At 45.2% G+C, this 16248-nt stretch overlaps 1 protein-coding gene across 3 annotated transcripts in view; it reads left to right on the top strand.

Moving 5' to 3' along the window:
* The window catches only part of HECTD4 (HECT domain E3 ubiquitin protein ligase 4), a 226643-nt gene that overhangs the window by 197784 nt on the left and 12611 nt on the right, over positions 1-16248 (top strand). For all 3 annotated transcript variants that reach the window (XM_044275799.1, XM_044275798.1, XM_044275797.1), the window contains exons 63-72: positions 2241-2464; positions 2824-2975; positions 6029-6132; positions 6215-6338; positions 6468-6658; positions 10925-11071; positions 11534-11653; positions 12201-12356; positions 13772-13875; positions 15106-15327. In XM_044275799.1, coding sequence (XP_044131734.1) covers positions 2241-2464; positions 2824-2975; positions 6029-6132; positions 6215-6338; positions 6468-6658; positions 10925-11071; positions 11534-11653; positions 12201-12356; positions 13772-13875; positions 15106-15327 — 1544 coding nt within the window. The remainder of the gene's footprint in view (positions 1-2240; positions 2465-2823; positions 2976-6028; positions 6133-6214; positions 6339-6467; positions 6659-10924; positions 11072-11533; positions 11654-12200; positions 12357-13771; positions 13876-15105; positions 15328-16248) is intronic.

Raw genomic sequence — 16248 nt, 5'->3', positions numbered from 1 at the left:
CCAGTCTCGCACGGTTCAAGGGATTTGGTCGGCGGCAGAGTCTCGCCTTCCAATCAACTTTCTGGAACTGAGGGGGATTTTTTCCGCTCTCTCTCTCCTATTGGACCTCTCTCCTTGCGGGCCTCCCAGTGCGGGTTCAAACGGGCAATGCCGCGGCCGTGGCCTATATCGACCATCAGGGCGGGACCCGCAGCCGGATGGTGATGCAGGAGGTGAAGAGAATTCTGACGTGGGCGGAGACGCACGTTCCGGTGTTGTCAGCAGTTTGCATTCCAGGAGTGGACAACTGGACAGCGGACTTTCTAAGCCACAACAAGGTGGATCCAAGCGAGTGGTCTCTGCATCCAGAAGGGTTCGAAGAAATCTGCCACAGATGGGACCGTCCGGATGTGGACTTAATGGCGTCCGGGTTCAACAACAAGATCCCAGTGGTCCTGGCTCGCGCCCGAGATCCGGAGGCGTACGGATGGATGCGCAGGTGTCTCCGTGGCAGGACTTCAGCCTCCTCTGTTTTCCTCTCCTACCAAAGGGTCTACGCCAGTTCGAGGCGGAAGGGAATCCGACCGTTCTCATCACCCCGGAGTGGCCTCGCCGCGCGTGGTTTTTCGGACGTGGCTCGGTTGCTGGCGGACGCCCCATGGCCTCTTCCCGACAGACAGGACCTACTGTCTCGGGGCCCGTTCTTCCACCGGAATTTACGGTCTCTTCGTTTACCGGCGTGACTGTTGAAACCGCCATCCTGATGAAGATGGGGTTCTCGGATTCAGTGGTTAGGACCATGATCAGTCCGGGGAAGTCTTCTTCCTCCCGGATTTACTATCGTACCTGGATGGCCTTCCTGTCCTTTTGTGAGGGTTCGGGGTTCCCTCCCCTTCGGTTTTCCATCTTGATGGTACTGTTTTTTCTTCAGTCTGGGCTTGTGCAGGGACTGTCGCTTAGTTCCCTGTAAGGTCAGGTTTCGGCGCGGGCCGTCGGGGGTCCCTTGCTCTTAAGGGTCCGGTGGTGACCTTTCTTCGGGGGTGGCGCATTCGGTTCCCCGTATGTTCCCCCTTTGTCTCCTTGGGATCTCAATTTGGTTCTGCGCGCTCTGCAGTCGGCCCCCTTTGAGCCTTTGAGGAGGGTCTCTCTGACTGTTCTCATCTGGACTTCCTTGTGACCATAGCTTCTGATACAGCTACATAGCGTAGTGATTAAAGTTCTGGGCTATTATGCAGTGGCTGTGAGTTCACATCCCATCACGAGCTTTTAAGTCAGACTGGTGTCGAAGCTGGCCGCTCTTTCCTGTCAGGAGCCTTTCTGGTTTTCCACCAGGATTAAGTTGTGCTCCGTCCAGTCCCCTTCTTTTTGCCCAGGGTGGTCTCTCCCTTCCACCTTGATGAGGATCTTGTCCTGCCTTCCTTTTGTCCTTCTCCGGCTAACCCCAAGGAACGCACTCTGCATTCCCTGGATGTTGTACGGGTCCTGAAGGTGTATCTCGCGGCTACTGCTTCTGTCCGCCGTTCTTGGCGCTCTGGATCTGCTTGGCTATTTCCGCGGCTTGTCGCGCTTGTGGTGGAGTTCCCCCGGCTAGGATTGCCGCTCGCTCCACTAGGGCGGTGGGGGCTTCCTGGGCAAGACGCAATCGTGCCTCTGCGTCTCAGCTGTGTACGGCGGCCACCTGGTCGTCCTTGCATACCTTTGCAAATTTTGCATTCACTGGCTTCGGCTGATGCGGCTTTGGCCGCAGGGTTTTGCAGGCTGTGGTTCCTGTTTGACCGGTGGGCGTTCCTTCTGGCGGTGCTGATATTTTTTCCCACCCCATGGACTGCTTTTGGACGTCCCATGGTCTGTGTCCCCCAATGGAAAAAAGTACGAGAAAAGGAGATTTTTGTGAAACTCACCTGTAAAATCTTTTTCTCGTCTTTTCCATTGGGGGACACAGCTCCCACCCATTATTCCTGTTGCAGGAGGGGTCTTTAGTTCGGTTTTTCTGTTTCTGGTTGGACCTTATGGCTTGGTCCGATGGTTTCCATGATTTTTTCTTGCTCCTTCTCCTACTGCTTGTGCAACGCCTGAGTTCCTCCTGGTGGAGTCGGGGGGTATAGCCCGAGGAGGAGGAGCTCTTTCATTTGCATAGTGTCCCTCCTACTAATACCTCTAAGCTATACCCATGGTCTGTGTCCCCCAATGGAAAAGACGAGAAAAAGATTTTACAGGTGAGTTTCACAAAAATCTCCTTTTTTCTTTAATTTTTATTTAAGGGGATAAGCTAGTCCCAGACGCCAGAGATGTTCTCACAGAGATATTCAAGAGCTGCATTCATGCTGAGCAGATGTTAAGCCTAACTCCTACTAAGTATATCAAAGTGTCAGATATTTTCCTCAGCAAGGAGCAAATCAACTCACAGACTCCAGGAAATTTGCTCCATACCTTCTTCACAAATGTTCGCCCCCCTAAGAAAGTTTTGGAAGATCAGCTGACACAGGTAATCTTTCCTAAAAATGACACCATAGTTCAGTACAGTAGTGCCCACTGTCTATTTTACTATACGAGTGCTGGAGTATATGAGCAAAAATGCAAATGCTGTAAATTATCATATTTTTTTGGACTAGAAGAGGTTGTGATTAAAAAGGAAATGGCCCACTGTTTGCCTTGCATCTTACTGAATCCACAGTTTTTCTTATAGTGATAACATGAAATTTTAAAATTAACGTTCTAAAAATTATTTCTATGATGCCATGGGATCCAGTCAATCTAATTATTTTGATAGTAAAATGCCCAAAAAATGTATTTTGCTTAGCAGATGTTTTATACTTCTTAATTGCTTTCCACGTTTTGTTAAAGATTCTACGTAAATATGGCGTTTCAAAACCAAAGTTTGACAAAAACAAATATAGTAAAACTGGAAAGGAGCAGCACCCGGTAAAAGTTGTGAGCACAAAGAGGCCAGTGGGAAAGCCTTCTACTAAAGACAAAGCTGTCCTAAATAGTGTTCGGTGAGTATTCTCTAATGGTTCCATCCTGACCAGAGACTTGGGTGTGCATCACCAAGAAAAATATATAGCGTTCATTATGCACTAAAAATGACCTGACATTCTTATTCTGCGGCTCAATACGAACGTGGCAATACCAAACTTGAACAGTTTTTTTTTGTTTTACTACTTTTAAAAAAAATGAAAACCTTTAGAAAAATCTAAATTTTCTTTGCATTGCTATATTCTGACAGCCAGAACTTTTTTATATTGCTGCCTACAGAGCTATATAAGGGCTGTTTTTTGGCGTAACGAATTGTCGTTTTCATTAATGCCTTTTTTGTAGTATATACAACGTTTTGATCACCTTTATTCAATTTTTGGGGGGACAAAATAACAAAAATAATAGTAAATCGTGTGTTTTTTTATTTTTGTTCTGTTACTGCATTCATCGCACAAGAATTAAAAAAAAAATATTTTAATAGTTCAGACATTTCTGGACGCGGTGATACCCAATATGTTTATTTTTTTATTGTTTAAGCATTTTTATATGTATAATTGGGAAAGGGGGGTGATTCAAACTTTTAATATATTAGTGTTTTTTTACTTTTTATTTTATTTAACTTTTTTTTTACAACAATTATCCCCCATAGGGGCCTTGTACATGGGATCTTTTGATCCCCTCTCCTATTCACCATATTAGAGATCTATTACGGTGAATAGGATTTTTACACTCTCCATTCAGCGCTGTGCCTCGTGCATAGCTCAGTATGGAGAAAGCCATGGCAGGCCTGGATCGCTTCAGCAGCGATTTCACTGCGGGGGCTCCGATCGGAAGGAAGATGGAGCTGCATCACCTCACAGGTTCCGCAATCAGCCTTGATCGCGGCACCTGAGGGGTTAAATGGTAGGGGCTTCGCGATTGCCGCTTCCTGTCAGTGCGGCCGGATGCCGGCTGTATCATACAGCCGGCAGATCGCGTTCATGGAGCGGGCTCACTGCAGAGGCCTGCTCCATAAATCCCCTGTCACGCAATAACATACCTATACATCATAATGCGTGAAGGGGTTAAAAGGAAACTACCAGAAGTTAATATAATAGCCCTTTAATGTGGATATGGAGCTGTGCCCCATCCTGGCTGTTCTGAATAGCTTTTTAAATCTTAAAAATAGTCAAAAATATTTATGATGTCACCTGTGTTCTTGAAGGGCATCGCTACAGTGCCTCTGCTATCTCGATTTCGGCAATGCAGGCTGCTGTAAAATGGTACCTGTACTTTGCCGAACGAGAGTCCTATACAAATTTGAAGGGGGCAATTTATGTAATAATTATATATTAGCAAATGATTGCAGTGTTCTAATAAGTGACTTAAAGTGACCTCATGCTAGAGCTTCATATTTTGTTATTGATGCTGAAATACAGTCATGTGAAAAAATTAGGACACCCTTTGAAAGCATGTGGTTTTTTGTAACATTTTTAATAAAAGGTTATTTCATCTCCGTTTCAACAATACAGAGAGATTAAAGTAATCCAACTAAACAAAGAAAACTGAAGAAAAGTCTTTTCAAGATCTTCTGTAAATGTCATTCTACAAAAATGCCTATTCTAACTGAGGAAAAAGATAGGACACCCTCACATGTATTCCCTCTTAAATTGGCTCAGATCTCACACGGGTATATCACACCAGGTGCACATAATTAGTAGATCGTTACTCTGCATGTTGAATGAGGCTTGCCCTATTTAAACCTCAGACATTTAGTTTGGTGTGCTCCTGACTGTTGAAGTGAGAGTGAGCACCATGGTGAGAGCAAAAGAGCTGTCAGAGGACTTCAGAAAAAAGATTGTAGCAGCCTATGAGTCTGGGAAGGGATTTAAAAAGATCTCAAAAGATTTTGAAATCAGCCATTCCACTGTCCGGAAGATAGTCTACAAGTGGAGGGCTTTCAAAACAACTGCCAACATGCCCAGGACTGGTCGCCCCAGCAAGTTCACCCCAAGAGCAGACCGCAAGATGCTAAAAGAGGTCTCCAAAAACCCTAAAGTGTCATCTCGAGAACTACAGCAGGCTCTGGCTACTGTTGATGTAGAAGTACATGCCTCTACAATCAGAAAGAGACTGTACAAGTTTAACTTGCATGGGAGGTGTGCAAGGAGGAAACCTTTGCTTTCCAAGAGAAACATCGAGGCCAGACTGACATTTGCCAGAGATAAAGTTGACAAAGACCAGGACTTCTGGAATAATGTTCTTTGGACAGATGAGTCCAAAATTGAATTATTTGGACACAACAGCAGAGGACATGTTTGGCGTAAACCAAACACAGCATTCCAAGAAAAGAACCTCATACCAACTGTGAAGCATGGAGGTGGAAGTGTCATGGTTTGGGGCTGCTTTGCTGCAGCAGGACCTGGTCAGCTCACCATCATAGAATCCACGATGAATTCTACTGTGTATCAGAAGGTGCTTGAAGAACATGTGAGACCATCAGTTAGAAAATTAAAGCTGAAGCGGAACTGGACCATGCAACATGACAATGACCCAAAACATACTAGTAAATCAACCAAAGATTGGCTGAAAAAGAAGAAATGGAGAGTCCTGGAATGGCCAAGTCAAAGTCCAGATTTGAATCCCATTGAGATGCTGTGGGGTGACTTGAAAAGGGCTGTACATGCAAGAAACCCCTCAAACATCTCACAGCTGAAAAAGTTCTGCATTGAGGAGTGGGGTAAAATTTCCTCAGACCGATGTCGAAGACTGGTAGATGGCTACAAGAACCGTCTCACTGCAGTTATTTCAGCCAAAGGAGGTAACACTCGCTATTAGGGGCAAGGGTGTCCTATCTTTTTCCTCAGTTAGAATAGGCATTTTTGTAGAATGACATTTACAGAAGATCTTGAAAAGACTTTTCTTCAGTTTTCTTTGTTTAGTTGGATTACTTTAATCTCTCTGTATTGTTGAAACGGAGATGAAATAACCTTTTATTAAAAATGTTACAAAAAACCACATGCTTTCAAAGGGTGTCCTAATTTTTTCACATGACTGTACATATATATATATATATATATATATTCCTTTACAGAACTGCCCTAAGTGAAAAGAAACCAACTGTGAAACCCAGATCTCCTGAGAAGAGTCGGCCCGATGAAAAGGACCCTGATAAATCTCCAATTAAGAAACAAGAAAGTATGTTGCTTTTTTCTGGCTGTGTCTGTGTATATTCTGCATGGTGTTAGTCATAGAATCCATGTGTATTTGTGCTGCTCAGTTGCAGAGGAGAAATTTTTAACACTAGATGGATTTCAGAAGTTTGTGGTTGACAAAGCAAAGCAAGACATTAGAAGCATCTGGAGAGCCATTTTGTCCTGTGGCTATGACCTTCACTATGAAAGGTATTATTCACCATTAACCTTATTTCTGAAAACATTTTAAATACCTTTTTTTGTAGGAGGATCTCACTAGATTTTGCTGGTTAAGCAGATTCATCATCGCTGTTGAGAGTAATTTGTCTTTGTGTTTAGGTGTGCTTGCATCGATACACGACATGCTCAGAAATCCAGTAGGAAATGGACCCTGGAAATGGATGTGGCTGTGGTTCAGTATATCAACCGGCTTTGCCGTCACCTTGCAATAACACCAGCTCGGCTACACCCACATGAGGTCTATTTGGATATGTCTGATACAGCTGACCCCAGAGTGTCTTGTCTGCTGAGTAGGTGGCTTCTTATCTAATATATAAAGCTGAGTGTGTGTGTGTGTGTGTGTGTGTATGTCCGCTAAAGGAATCCGCACCGTCGCATTTACAATCACGAAATTTGGCACACAGGTACATCAGGTGTCCGGGAAGGTTTTAGAGCAGGTCTCGGCTCTCTAGGACGTACCGTTCCTGAGATATTACCCAAAAATGCATCAGCCAATAGAAGCTTGCTCACATGACCCTTATCAGCCAATAGAAGCTTGCAGGTCCTTCAGCCTCCACATACAGTTTTACTCCAGGTTTCCATAACAACCCAGCCATTTATCTTCACTGCTGTAGATGAGTTTTAAAGGAAATCTGTCACCAGGATAATCACTATTAAGGTAGAGCCATGGCCTAATAGCACTTAGTGCCTTATTTCCAGATATGCCTTTGTTCCAGCAATAGATGTTTTTATCCTCTGAAATTCCAGTTTATTTGGTATGCAAATGATCCAGTAAGGTGCCCAGAAAGGAGCCCAGACACGCCCCCTGCCACAATGTGTCCACCCTCAAAAGACTTAAAACCCACCCCCAGGTCCTGCCAAGCCACACCCCTGATCCGGTTAGGCCACACACCCTCCCACTCCTTAGCCGAAGGGGATTGAAAAAATGAAGGTAAAAATCAACTTCTGTCAGCTGCAGGGGTGGAACGGAGGGCGGCTTTCTCCCTGCAGCTCACACTCACTTAGGCTCCATTCAGACTTTCTTTGTGCATTGCGAATCCGCAATACACCAAGCTGGCACCCCCATAGAAATGCCTATTCTTGCCCGCAATTGCGAACAAGAATAGGACATGCTCTATTTTTTTCCGGAGCTGCAGACCGGAAGATCGGGCCCGCGCTCCGGAAATGCGGATGCGGACAGCACATTGTGTGCTGTCCACATCTCATCTGGCCCCATAGAAAATGAATGGGTCCACACCTGTTCCGCATAATTGCGGAATGGATGCGGACCCATTCTACAGACGTGAGAATGGACCCTTAGAGTGAGCTGTTCAAAAGGACATGCCACTGATCCGGTTAGGCCACGCCCCCTCCCACTCCTCAGCTGACTGAGATTGAAAAAATAAAGTTAGAAATCAACTTCTTGGTCCCGCTAAGCCACGCCCATATCTGGTTAGGCCCCCCCACTAAGCCGACAGGGATTTAAAAAATGAAGGTAAAAATCAACTTCTGTCAGCTGTAGAGGTGGGAGGGAGGGTGACTTTTTCCCTGCAGATTACACTCAGACAGTACAGTGCTGCTGTCTTAGAGTGAGCTGTTCAAAAGGACACCCCCCCCCCCCCCCTTCCCCGATCCAGTAAAGGCCACTGTTAAGGGGGCGGGCCCCTGTGGGAGTCATTGTCAAGGGGGTGATATGCTGTGAAAGTCACTGTTAAAGCGGAAGGCTGCTGTAAAGGTCAAAGTTAAGGGGTGGGCTGCTGTGGAGATCCAAAGTTAAGGGGGTGGGCTGCTGTGGAGGTCCAATTTTAAGGGACTGGGCACTGTGGGGGGTCAGTGTTAAGGGGTGGGGAGCTGTGGAGGTCACTGTTCTAGTGGATAGTGTTGATATCTTTTAACGACACATACAAACATTAAATGAAATAGATGAAATATACCCGAGCGAAGCCGGGTCCTTCAGCTACTTCATATATATATTAAATTATGAAGGATGCTTCCAGATCATGTAAGGGCTCCTTGCATATGTATGGAGAGGTGTCCTGTTTCAGGGGTATTCTCATCCTAAGGCCTCATGCACACAACAGTTTTTTTTCACGGTCCGCAAAAACGGGGTCCGTGGGTCCGTGATCCGTGACCGTTTTTTCGTCCGTGGGTCTTCCTTGATTTTTGGAGGATCCACGGACATGAAGAAAAAGTCGTTTTGGTGTCCGCCTGGCCGTGCGGAGCCAAACGGATCCGTCCTGAATTACAATGCAAGTCAATGGGGATGGATCCGTTTGATGTTGACACAATATGGTGCCATTTCAAACGGATCCGTCCCCATTGACTTTACATTGAAAGTCTGGAGTTCTTTTATACCATCGGATTGAAGTTTTCTCCAATCCGATGGTATATTGTAACTTATAGCGTCCCCATCACCATGGGAACGCCTCTATGTTAGAATATACTGTCGGATATGAGCTACTTCGTGAACCTCAGATCCGACAGTATATTCTAACACAGAGGCGTTCCCATGGTGATGGGGACGCTTCAGGTTAGAATACACTACAAACTTTGTACAAGACTGCCCCCTGCTGCCTGGCAGCACCCGATCTCTTACAGGGGGATATGATAGCACAATTAACCCCTTCAGGTGCGGCACCTAAAGGGGTTAATTGTGCTATCATATTCCCCTGTAAGAGATCAGGGCTGCCAGGCAGCAGGGGGCAGACCCCCCCCCCCCCCTCCCCAGTTTGAATATCGTTAGTGGCACAGTGTGCGCCCACCATCGCCCCCCCCCCTCCCTCCCTCTATTGTAATAAATCGTTGGTGGCACAGTGTGCCCCCACCATCGCCCCCCCCTCCCTCCCTCTATTGTATTAAATCGTTGGTGGCACAGTGTGCCAACCACCATCGCCCCCCCCCCCTCCCTCTATAGCAGTAACATTGGTGGCAGTGTGCGGCCTCCCATTCCCCCCCCCCCCCATCATTGGTGGCAGCGGAGTTCCGATCGGAGTCCCAGTTTAATCGCTGGGGCTCCGATCGGTAACCATGGCAACCGGGACGCTACTGCAGCCCTGGTTGCCATGGTTACTTAGCAATAGTACAACAGTAGAAGATTCATACTTACCTGCTTGCTGCTGCGATGTCTGTGACCGGCCGGGAGCTCCTCCTACTGGTAAGTGAAAGGTCTGTGCGGCGCATTGCTAAAGAACTGTCACTTACCAGTAGGAGGAGCTCCCGGCCGGACACAGACATCGCAGCAGCAAGCAGGTAAGTATGAATCTTCTACTGTTGTACTATTGCTAAGTAACCATGGCAACCAGGGCTGCAGTAGCTTCCTGGTTGCCATGGTTACCGATCGGAGCCCCAGCGATTAAACTGGGACTCCGATCGGAACTCCACTGCCACCAATGATGGGGGGGGGGGGGGGGGAATGGGATACCGCACACTGCCACCAATGTTACTGCTATAGAGGGAGGGGGGGGCGATGGTGGTTGGCACACTGTGCCACCAACGATTTAATACAATAGAGGGAGGGAGGGGGGCCGATGGTGGTTGGCACACTGTGCCACCAACGATTTAATACAATAGAGGGAGGGAGGGGGGGCGATGGTGGGGGCACACTGTGCCACCAACGATTTATTACAATAGAGGGAGGGAGGGGGGGGGCGATGGTGGGCGCACACTGTGCCACCAACGATATTCAAACTGGGGAGGGGGGAGGGGTCTGCCCCCTGCTGCCTGGCAGCCCTGATCTCTTACAGGGGAATATGATAGTACAATTAACCCCTTTAGGTGCCGCACCTGAAGGGGTTAATTGTGCTATCATATCCCCCTGTAAGAGATCGGGTGCTGCCAGGCAGCAGGGGGCAGTCTTGTACAAAGTTTGCAGTGTATTCTAACTAGAAGCGTCCCCATCACCATGGGAACGCTTCTGTGTTAGAATATACTGTCGGAAATGAGTTTTCACGAAGTGAAAACTTAGATCAGAAAAAGCTTTTATGCAGACGGATCTTCGGATCCGTCTGTATGAAAGCAACCTACGGCCACGGATCACGGACACGGATGCCAATCTTGTGTGCATCCGTGTTCTTTCACGGACCCATTGACTTGAATGGGTCCGTGAACCGTTGTCCGTCAAAAAAATAGGACAGGTCATATTTTTTTGACGGACAGGATACACGGATCACGGCCTCGGCTGCAAAACGGTGCATTTTCCGATTTTTCCACGGACCCATTGAAAGTCAATGGGTCCACGGAAAACGGCACAACGGCCACGGATGCACACAACGGTCGTGTGCATGAGGCCTAAACATGACATATCCACAGTCTCTGTTGAATTTAACACTGAAATTTTTTCTGTAGTCTTCAGTGGAGTTGACTATGCAGCCACCTCTCCGTTAAACTTTATGCATTCCCCCATTCTACCAATAGATGAAGGTTCCCAGAGGTGTACATTTTTTGCATATTCTGTATTGATGTTTTAAATGAGAAAACCCCTTTAACAGTACAAAGTTTAATAGATACAAACCCAATACGTTTTATGGGGGGAAATGCATGTAATCTAAATTTGTTTGCAAATTTCTTGTACTGCTCAGATGTCCCCATTGAGAGTCTACGGCTTCGGTTTGCTCTTCTTCAGTCACTAAACACTACTTTAGAAACCTTCTTCCTGCCTCTTGTGGAGTTACGGCAGGCAGACATGTACATGCACAGTATTGCTGCTTTACTGCAACAAGCAAAAGGTGAGAAAATGTTTAAAGTGAACTATAATTTAAAGTATTTGTCTTCCTTTTTATGGGGGACCATTGTTCTAGGGTCTGCTGTGCCTCTAAAGGCTCCACATGTGTAGGTTGTTTTTATGAAGGCAGGCTGCCTCTTAGTTTTAAAGCAGTTGCGCTCCTCTTTGTCACCTGAAGATAAAAGTATCTGATGTATTTTGCTTAAGTGACTATTTTATTGTTATTTTCTTAAAGAAAATAAAATAATAGATGCATAGGTATTTCCCATTGCTGTTGACACTCTTTGGGTTGTTTAATAAGACTGTTCACTAACTAGATTTAAATAAATGAAGTAAGATTATGTAGGACGACTCTTGTCATTTTAATCCCTCTACACTACTTTGATTACTGTGCAAGCAATGAAGTTCATTGTGTGTGTCTTCCAGGGATAGTGTGTGCTAATGACTTTGTATACTTCGTCTGTAGGACTGATCTTCTATGATACAAAAGTAACTGTGATGAATCGGGTGCTAAATGCAACTGTGCAGAGAACCGCTGACCATGCAGCTCCTGAGATCAGCCTTGATCCCCTGGAAATTGTAGGAGGTAAAGAATTATCCTGTTAAGCTTTATGTTGTGTAAGGCCCACCGAACATGTAGTAACTCTAGGGCTTGTCGAGTACATATACTGACAACCTTCTAGTCCCAAAGAAAATGAAATTTTGATGTTTAAAGCGTTCTATAACGTATACATTTTCTATACTTTTTATTTTTTTTGGTATATATATTTGCAAAAAGGGTTTGATAATATTAGTCCCAGTGCATTTTGGTGTCATTCAAAAGCTTCTGTTTGAGTACTTTAGGTTAAATGTAACATGTAATAAGTAATGGGCTACTAATTAAATAATCACACACCTCCCATTATTTCAGAAGACAAAACTAAAACACCCAGAAAATGTTTACCTATAAGGTTGTCCTACACCCCTCAATTAGAACATTGTCTTGGGATCCAAAAATTGGACTGTTCAACTAAATGCTGAACATTGGGATATACGTAATATGAACGCAGACTGCATTGTTGTAGCAATTGAATAAAGTGTTGCTTATGTACTTTTGCCACAGCCTCAAAAACGTAATTGCTTCTCTTGTGTAGGTGAAATTCGTGGCTCCGAGAACTCTTATTTCTGTCAAGCAGCTCGACAGTTGGCATGTATACCTTCCTCCCAGCTCTGTGTCAAACTAGCTAGCGGAGGTGATCCAACCTATGCCTTCAATATTCGCTTCACTGGGGAAGAGGTGCATGGAACAAGTGAGTGACAGAGAGGGGCCTTTCTAGTTTTCACAAGGAGAGAAATGTCCAGCAAGAGTTCTTGATAAAAATACGTAGAAATGTACTTAAATCTTCATAAAATCCGTAATACACAAACCAGAAGCCCACAGTCTGGTCTGAATAGTGTTGAGCGAACTTGTGTTTTAAAGGGAACCAGTCACCGGGATTTTGGGTATAGAGCTGAGGACATGGGTTGCTAAATGGCCGCTAGCACATCCGCAATGCCCAGTCCCCATAGCTCTGTGTGCTTTTATTGTTTCAAAAAACCAATTTGATACATATGCAAATTAACCTGAGATGAGTCCTGTCCCTGAATCATCTCGCCTACAGGACTCATCTCAGGTTAATTTGCATATGTATCAAATAGGTTTTTTGAAACAATAAAAGCACACAGAGCTATGGGGACTGGGTATTGCGGATGTGCTAGTGGCCAACTAGCAACCCATGTCCTCAGCTCTATGCACAAAATCCTGGTGACAGGTTCCCTTTAAGTTCAGCATCTAAAGTTCAGGTTATCGAAGAATCGCGTTATGGATTCCGCTACCACGGACCATAACGGAATTTAGAATCCATAAGGCGATTCTTCGATAACCTGAACTTTAGACGCCGAACTGAAAACACAAGTTCGCTCAACACTAATTCTGAATCCTTATTCATGACTTAGAGGTCATATATATAATGAATCCTTTAGGTCATGAATAAGGATTCAGAATCTGAAACGCGTAGACCTGACTCTGGGGTTGGATTGCTTTCCCAAGAGTCCGAGCAGTTTGGAGACAGGCGGTGAGCTGATCAAAATAGTCGTTACTGACGAGTACACTGGCCACGATTTGGTTCTCTTTCTAGGGTTTTTCTAGAACCTTTGTTGAGTATTTTCATATAAATGTGCAAATGAAATAACCCAAGTAACAATTACCTCATACAAATAGTTTTTCAGTCCAAAAAAATTCACTGGACCCTCAAATACACATTCAGATTTTTTTTTTTTTATCTGTATTTCTCATAATAAGGGTACGTTCACACTAGCAGCCGGACGGATTTGACAGGCTGTTCACCCTGTCTAATCCGTCCTGCCGCTATTTCACCGTGCCGTCGGACTGCCGCTCTGTCCCCATTGACTATAATGGTGATGGGACGGAGCTCAGGCGCAGCACGGCGAGAGGCCGCCGGACTAAAAAGTCGGACATGCAGTAATTTTAGTCCATCCGCCCCGTCCTCATTATAGTCAATGGGGACGAAGCGGAAGTCTGGCGGCACGGCGAAATAGCGGCAGGACGGATCTGACAGGGTGAACAGCCTGTCGGATCTGTCCTGCCGCTAGTGTGAAAGTAGCCTTAGGCATACAATAAACCAGATAAAATATGTTTTGTGTAATGCAGGACTTTGTTTTTTAGGTGGATCCTTCCGGCATTTCCTCTGGCAAGTGTGTAAAGAACTGCAGAGCTCCTCCTTGTCCCTTCTACTGCTGTGTCCTAGCTCTGCTGTTAATAAGAATAAGGTAAGACCTCAGTGAGATGGCTTTGTGACCATTACCACCAGCAGTGACCATTACCACCAGCAGTTAGATGGAAAAAGGAGCGTAAACAGTATATTAGGTTAGAACACCCAATCTGACTGCTTTCTGCTTGTACTGGGAACTTTTGTTAGTTTACTAAGACCTGTGTTTTCTAATGTAGGAACCAGGTAAGGGCATCAACCATTAGCATCATATAATGCTGTTCCGGATAGTACCACGAAAGATAAAACGGCAATTATGTGTTTATAAGGGAAGTGAGAGCAAGCCTGCACACCCAAGCTAAAGTTAATAAAAGAGTTGCACAGAGGATCCATTACACAGCAATCATGTCTGAGTCTTTGATTCGTAGGCTGGCCAACTTCCCTTGACACAGGGGAAATCCATTAACTAATTTGAATCTCACAGACAAGCAAGGTGTAGTCCCCTAGTTTGGGACTTGTCCTAAATTGCAGCGACATCAGAGTCCTACCTTCAAGAAAAAAGGTACACATACTGGGGAAGATTTACTAATCAAAATGGCCGTATTTTGTGCAGAAATAATAGGTGTACATGCTTAACACCACTTTTATGCACTTTTTCGAACTCGTTCAATAAGATATGTGGCTTAAGATACACCAATAATTTGCCAAGATTTTAGGTTTAAAGTAAGCCAACTTAATAGGTAGTGTAAATGTAGATTAGACATTCAAAATTTGCACCAGATTTATCATTCAGCATCACCAAATTTGATAAATCTTGCTAATGTTTATACTGTCTAGTCTAATTTTACACTGGCTAGAATGTAGACAGTATTGGTAGTATTATCTGCCCCACTATTAGGCCTCTTACACACGACCGTATGCCCTCCGAGACATACGGTCCGTGAGCAGGACATATGTCCCAGGGCAGCATTGATCGTGCGCACAGGAGTACACAGCATCATAGATTACAGTGATGCTGTGCATGTCGGGCCACCCGAGCCACATGAGTGCGGGACAGTAGCCCAGTGGGCGGCTCGAAGCGCACAGCAGCATTGTAATCTATGATGCTGTGTGCTCCTGTGTGCATGAAAAATGCTGCTACGGGACATGTATGTCTCGGAGGGCATGCTGATCGTGTGCAAGATGCCTTAGTATTAGTAGTATTATCTACTCCACTGGCATAATGATTTCTGTAATATATATTTTTTTCTGTCCATTGCCTTTACTGTTTTGTAATGCTTGTGTTTTACAGGGGAAATACCTTCTTACTCCCAGCCCAATAACCTATGCAGAGGAGCAGTTGCTTCATTTCTTTGGTCAGCTCCTGGGTATCGCTATCCGAGCAGACGTGCCCCTTCCGCTTGATCTCTTGCCTTGCTTTTGGAAAATGCTCGTAGGAGAACCACTGGATCCTGAAACTGATCTTTATGAAGCAGATATTCTAACCCACAACTACATCAAAAAGTTTGAAAATGTAAATGTTCCACATGTTCCTTTTAGGGTTGCCTGTTTTTTTGTACCATGTTCATTTTTGCCTTGTCCTTGTATATATATATCTTACACACACACATTGTAAAATATATACATGCCGTTAGAGTTGTGACTCATCCACAAGTAATTTACTCTACAGCAAACACATTATCTGTATTGGTCAATCACACCTCACTGGGTTGGGCACCTCCCAGGAGAAATTCCCTGTCTGAAGGTACAGATTGTTTCCTATGCTGCAAGTTGGAACCATAAGTTGTAAGCAAGCAATTACATTTAAAGGGAGTCTGTCACCTCCATATGGCCATATACAGTGCTTACATGGCTCTGTAGCACACCTATACAGGATTGTAACGGTACCTTTGTTCTTTTCTTTAGACTTGCACAAGCATTAAACGAAGTTTAATTCATATGCAAATGAGCACTCGCAAGTGCCCAGGGGCGGCGTACAGTGTGTAGTTGCCCCGGCTGCTCTGCCTTCTTTTCACTTTACTCCTCCCCAGTCTCTGCCTTTGCCCGCCCTCCAAGTCTGGACCTATCGATGAGGCAAGAGACTTGGAGGGCGGGCAGAGGCTGGGGAGGAGTAAAGTGAAAAGAAGGCAGAGCAGCCTGGGCACCTACACACTGAACTCCTCCCCTGGGCACTTGCGAGTGCTCATTTGCATATGAATTAAATGTTTTTCCTGCTGGTGCAAGTCTAAAGAAAAGAACAAAGGTACCGTTACAATCCTGTATAGGTGTGCTACAGAGCCATGTAAGCACTGTATATGGCCATATGGAGGTGACAGACTCCCTTTAATGCTGCAGAATACCATGATGTTCTGAAGTATTGTGTGCTTCCAGCTTTGTAGCAATACTTTGGTTTCACTTTTGTATGAGTCATGCAAATAACTGGCATGCTGTGACG

The sequence above is a fragment of the Bufo gargarizans genome, chromosome 1, assembly GCF_014858855.1.
Source record: "Bufo gargarizans isolate SCDJY-AF-19 chromosome 1, ASM1485885v1, whole genome shotgun sequence".
In the NCBI taxonomy this organism is placed as follows: Eukaryota; Metazoa; Chordata; class Amphibia; order Anura; family Bufonidae; genus Bufo; species Bufo gargarizans.
The sequence above is the reverse complement of the archived record's forward strand: the minus strand, read 5'-3'. Positions and strand labels throughout refer to the sequence as shown.